This window comes from Lepisma saccharinum, chromosome 5 (assembly GCF_977018435.1).
Source record: "Lepisma saccharinum chromosome 5, izLepSacc3.1, whole genome shotgun sequence".
NCBI classification, from domain to species: Eukaryota; Metazoa; Arthropoda; class Insecta; order Zygentoma; family Lepismatidae; genus Lepisma; species Lepisma saccharinum.
In genome coordinates this window covers 84,603,330-84,609,618 of record NC_139233.1, presented here as the reverse complement: position 1 = coordinate 84,609,618, position 6,289 = coordinate 84,603,330, and the positions used below count along the sequence as shown (strand labels likewise).

General features: G+C 43.1%; 2 protein-coding genes across 2 annotated transcripts; both read right to left on the bottom strand.

The window, feature by feature from the left end:
- Positions 1 to 2,701: 2,701 nt before the first annotated feature.
- On the bottom strand, positions 2,702 to 3,649 carry LOC145988125 (uncharacterized). Its single transcript, XM_083122955.1, has one exon. The coding sequence runs from the start codon at positions 3,647 to 3,649 to the stop codon at positions 2,702 to 2,704; it is 948 nt and encodes a 315-aa protein (XP_082979081.1).
- A 589-nt stretch (positions 3,650 to 4,238) lies between these two features.
- LOC145988124 (uncharacterized) lies at positions 4,239 to 4,880 on the bottom strand. The gene has a single exon (XM_083122954.1). It carries the CDS (start codon positions 4,878 to 4,880, stop codon positions 4,239 to 4,241), a length of 642 nt encoding a protein of 213 aa, XP_082979080.1.
- Between the last annotated feature and the right edge of the window lie 1,409 nt (positions 4,881 to 6,289).

Sequence of the window (6,289 nt, the reverse complement as noted above, 5' to 3'; positions counted from 1 at the left end):
CAGCGATGGTTCGCAGTGAATGTGTGGTGTGGCATTGTCGGGGACAACCTGATAGGTCCGTACGTGTTGCCCAATACTTTGTCCGGTGGGAACTATTGTGTGTTCCTACGAGAAGTTTTACCTGAACTGTTGGAAAATGTACCCCTTGCAATTAGGCAAGATGTATGGTATCAATATGACGGTGCCCCTGCACATTTTGACCGAGCCAGAGCTGTACTCAACAATAGATGGATTGGTATTCGTGGACCTGTTCTGTGGCCACCTTGGTCACCCAACCTCACAATGCTAGATTTCTTCTTGTGGGGCGAAATGAAGAGGCTGCTCTACGAAACCCCGGTGGAAAGTGTGGAGGACCTCGTTGCTCGAGTAACCGTCGCTGCTGGGATGATCACTGACATGCCCAACGTATTTGAGCATACCAGAGCGTCCCTGCTACGCCGATGCCGTCTGTGTGTAGATGTGGCTGGCGGACATTTTCAATAACGTCATTGATATGTATCGTATGTCATTTTCACAGCCAATAAAGAATACTATTTGTGTACGTGTGTGTCATCATACACCTCTTGCACATGTTGTCTGTGTCCCCTCTTCTCTGGGGAATCCCCTTCTGCAGCCTACTTTTCGGACACTTCCTGGCGAAATGTTCTTCATGTGCTGTGACCTCCGTCATTTCCCTTTGTACCCCCATTCGATACCTGCGTTCCATGTCGGACATGTACGAATTCCTGGGAATCCTTCACTTCTTGTGGGGAATCCCTGCCGCATTCATTTTCGACACGCGATTTGTGCTTCATTCGCTAGCCCAGGAGTGTTTTCTTTGGGGATATAGTGCCGAATCTTCTTTATGAGAACTATTTGTCGGCATATGGAGGTGTGAAGTCCATTTTCACACGATTTCGGCATCCTCTAGCTCTGACACGGCGCGTCATTCGACAAAATTCCATTTACATTTTCGTCTTCATTTCACTTGGCGATTCACCTCCTCCGCGTTGTAAACGGAATTTTGCACCACCCTGTATAATGCGGACCGCATAGAGAACTGTGGTTCTGCCGAATGGGTGTTGTTGAAGTTTGAGTTTTCTCTCGCGGGTTTTGCTACATTATTCTGGGAACTATTGGGGCTGCAATGATTATATTATACCATTTGATAGCTCTCGTCTCGTGTCTCGTCTCGAAAATATTCGTTTGTCCCGTCTCGTGTCTCGTGTCGAAGGGTTCTGTCTCGTCTCGTAAATGTAATGCAGCATTAGGGATGGGGCCGATTAATCGGTATTCTATCGGTATCGGCAGATGTTGGCATATCGGTGAATTGGTTTATCGGTAAAATTACCGATTATTTTAGCGATCCGATATATCGATAAATATCTGATAGTTTAGTGCAAAATTCTGCCATTTTGTTGTAATTTTTACGGATAATCTCCATGTCCTACTTTATTAAAAAGTAAATGTCTAAATATGCAATTTCTCTTACACAACAGCCACTTTGAAACACACAAATTTTTAAGGAGTTAAGGCTTTCAGATTCTTCCAGGACCATTTCTAATTTTATATCGGAAAGGTAGAATATCGGTTATCGGTATCGGCCAAAATTTCATATCGTCCAATAACCATGCAGGATATTATGCCAACAAATGTTATAACTGGGAGACATCACAAAATATTATTCTCGAAAATGGGTTAAAACTGCAATTACTTTGCTCCCTGTAGCTATAGTGAGAATAAATATGATTCCTTAATCATAAGAGCATGTGTATATCAAATAAAGTTTGTTGATTATCAATAGCTAGATACTGTATAGAATCTGCCTTGCCTTTCTAGCTCTCATCCACTCTTTATCCATCGTATACGCAGGGAGCTTTCAGACAGAAGGAACACGCGAAAGGCGACAAGCCACATGAAGTGACAAGCGAACAGGATCCCCTTCCGTTCCGCCTTGGTTAGCACATCGCGATACGACGCCAAGAGTCCCGGGTTCGAATTCCGCTCGGGCTTGGTTGTTTGTGGATGTCAATTCATCCATTCATCATTCATTTCATCACTCATCCCCATTTTCGCAAATTAGCCAAGGGGCTCAAAACGCGAAGTAAAATAAAATAAATAAAATAAAATAAAAATCCATCTATGATAAAAGTATTCACCGCACGGGCAGTACCGACAGATGGAGGCGATTCTATGCTCGATGTAGCTGCGTTACACCAATGAAACACCTGGCGTAACTTTCCCAAGTCCAGGAGTGTGTTGATCTCGTGTTGGGTTAAAGAATGAAGTCTCTCATAGTTCATAAACACAAACATATATTATAATAACGGATATTATACACAAAGACACAGGTTATACGATGACGAAGTACCACCACTTGCAGTCGCCTCGCGTTCGCTCACACACACACACACACACACACACACACACGTACGAAGACACTCGAGTTCAGTCAGTCCTATTGCGTCATGCATATAACACGTACTTCACGTGGCAGACCTCCCTGCCATCTAGAGAGCAACTCTAACATCATTTTTAAATTTTAATTATATTACAGTACTGAACATCCTCCCCCACCTTGAAATATACATTTGAACATATTTTTAACCTTTAACACAATGATTATAAAATGGAAATTACAATGTAGGCTAACATAATATAAACACTTCAAACATAACTTCTGATATTGAATATTTGACATTAACATATAGATTTCTCAAGTTTACTTCTCTACTTCAAATGGTAGCAATGATAATTTCACGATTGGTCTCTTACACAGTCCATTTTCAGTCCTTACTGTTGCTGATCGCACTCTTCCATCTCGTCCGGCATGGACCTCTATCACTCTCCCCAGCTTCCATTCTTGTGGAGGGATGATGTTATCTTCTCGTACAATGACCATGTCGCCCTCTCCGAAGTCTCGATGTTTCGAGAACCATTTGGGACGCTGCTGAAGTCTGGACAGATATTCCTTTGTCCACCTCTGCCAAAAATGTTGCGTAAGTTTCTGCATTAGCTGCCATCTTGATAGTCGATTAAGATGAGTCTTATTGAAGTCCCTTTCTGGTGCCGCCACTAAAGAATCTCCAATGAGGAAATGACCAGGCGTTAAGGCTTGCAAGTCATTTGGATCCTCCGACATTGGGGATATTGGTCGCGAGTTGAGAACAGTGTACATTTCTTCGAATGTGAGAATTGTGTTTCCAACTACTCTCCTCAAATGGTGCTTTACAGATTTCACACCTGCTTCCCAAAGTCCACCCATATGAGGAGCTCCTGGTGGATTAAAATGCCACTCGATCCCATTGGAAGCAATGAAATGCGATGTGGTTTCATCACGTTCTGCTAGTTTTGTCACTTCACGTAGCTCCTTCAGTTCCCTACTTGCCCCGACAAAGTTAGTACCACAGTCGCTATACATATCACTAGGTTTACTGCGACGTGAGATGAATCTCTTCAGGGCCGCTAGGAAAGCCGCTGTAGATGCATTGGACACCAGCTCTAAGTGGATTGCCTTAGTGCTGAAAGAAACAAATAAAGCAATGTATCCCTTGTATTTTCGAGCACTTCTTCCAACCATATACTTCAACTGAATTGGGCCAGCATAGTCTATACTACAGTGTAAAAACGGTCGACTAACAGTTACTCTTGCCGGTGGCAAATTACTCATTATATGTTGTGATGTCACGGAAGCATATCTATGGCAGATGACACACCTTCGCAGCACTTGACGAACCTTGTCTCGTCCATTTATTATCCAAAATGTTTATCGCAATTTTGACAGGACAATCTGAGGACCTGCATGTAAGTTAATGATATGCTCGTGTGTCATTAACAGCTCTGTTAATTTGTGTGATTTTGGAAGCACAATTGGATGTTTGACGTTATGCGGAAGGTTATTATGCTCCAATCTTCCTCCTACTCTAATAACACCCATTTCATCAACAAATGGATTCAAGTATTGTAATTTGCTCTTTGAAGGTAAGGCTGCTTCTTTTTTGAGGGCTTGAACCTCACACGAAAATTCTTGTTGTTGGGCTAGTTTTACTAATGCAACCAATGCTAACCACAGCTCTGATGCGCTCAATGGACCACGAAGCTTCTCGACCCTATGCTTGGCGTTGAATGCAAAGCGCCTACACTATGCTGCAACCCGCTGCAATTTACTCAGCGACGAGTAATTCTCAAATAATGTATTTTCTGCTGTCTTCACAATGGCTACAAATGACTGTCTCTGCTCTGATGTCACTTCATCAGTATCACATGTGTAAGACTGTTCCACTGGCAACACTGAATTTCTTAAGAATGGGGGGGCCATTCCACCATAATGGATGATTAAGTAAAGCCGAAGTCGAGATTCCACGGCTCGCACAGTCTGCTGGATTTTCCTTGCTAGCAACGTACGCCCACTGTATTTCTCCTTCTTCCTGTATCTTCGCCACACGGTTTCCCACGAAAGTTTTCCATCTACTAGGACAAGCACTAATCCACGACAAAACAATTTGAGAGTCAGAATAAGCTGTGATGGTTTTCAAGTTGACAGACAATGCTTTCCGCACTAAAGAAAGCAGGCGAAGTAACAGCACAGCTGCACAAAGTTCCAACCTAGGAAGGGTTATAGTTTTAAGGGGGGGCACTTTCGTTTCCGATGCAACCATCTTAACTTGCAGCTGCCCATTAGCACCTACACATCTCACGTACACCACTGCTGCATAAGCCGCTTCTGGCGCGTCGCAGAATCCAACCAAATGAATCTCCACGGTGTCTCTAGGAATAATGCATCGCTCCACTAGGATATCTTTCAATTGTGGCATATCCTGGCAGTATGCAACCCACTCTGCAGCCAAATTGCTTGGAAGCTCGTCGTTCCAATCAATATCCAACTTCCAAAGCGTTTGCATAAACAATTTTGCCTTCACAGTCACAGCAGAGACAAAACCTAAGGGATAAGAGCTTCGATATCTCGGCAAGAATCAGTCTTTTAGTTATAACCGCTCGTTTGCTCGGATTCACCACATCAAAACACAAGTAATCCATAGAAGGGTTCCACTGTATGCCTAAAGTTTTCTTCGCGTCTTCTCCATTAAATTGGAACTGTAGATTTGTCTCCAACAACTCACAGGGGATAACGTCCAGCACTCTCGGATCGTTTGACCACCACTTCCGAAGCTCGAAGCCGCCCTTGCTTAGTAACTATGTCAATTGATGATACAGCTCGATTGCTTCTTCAGTAGAACTGGCTCCTGTTAGAAAGTCATCCATATACACATGACTAAGTAAGCTCCTTGTGGTGAGAGGATAATTATCTCCTTCGTCATTCGCTAACTGTCGAAGCACTCTTGTGGCTAGAAAACCTGCAGGCTTAGTACAATAAGTAAGAGTATTTAAACGGAATTCCTTCATTGGTTGTTCAGGGGTCTCTCTCCACAAAATCAAGTGAAAATATCCTACGCGACCTCTACTTGTCTATACATCATCCGAACATCAGAAATTGAAGTAACTGGGTGGCAACGGAATTGAATCAAAATAGGAAATAAGTCTGCTTGTTGCTTTTCACCATTCATAAGTACATCATTCAGGGAAAGACCACTACTTGTCTTGCAAGACCCATGAAAAACTACTCTCAATTTAGTCGAAGAGCTGCTTTCATTTGTTACACAATGATGTGGAATGTAATAAGATCTGGGGGTACGTTGGGAGCCTCATCCTCCGCCACTGGTGTCATGTGTTGCAAGGTGCGATATTCTTGCATAAATGCTTGGTATTGTTGTTGTTTTACTGGATCTTTCTGTAATCTTTGCTCTTGTGATAACAAACACTTTCTTGCTTTCTCTTCAGAGTACCCTAATTCTTCCCAAGTGCTCTGAAATGGCAAATTTACGACGTAACGTCCATCTGTTTTGCGACGATGTGTAGTTTCAAAATGCTCTTCTTCTGTTACGAACTCTCTCTGCGGCAATTCTTCAATCTCAAAGAATTTTCTTAATGACTGGTTTACATTATTTTCTTCAACTGACACGTGAAGAGAGGTGAATGAATGTTTTGGAGTTTGTTGCTTTACTCCTCCGCAAATAACCCAACCTAAGCGAGTTTGAATGGCAATCGGTTCTCCTTCCTTGCCTTCTCGTTTTCCTCTCATTAGCAGCGACGCATATATATCACACCCGAAAAGGAGGTCAATGTTTCCCCTTGTATGAAATGTGGGATCAGCAAGGTCAAGTCCGCGTACGTGACTCCAGCTCCCGGTGTTTTGAATAGTCACATGTGGCAGCGGTAACGTAATCCTTTTCACCACCAACGCAGAGGTTGT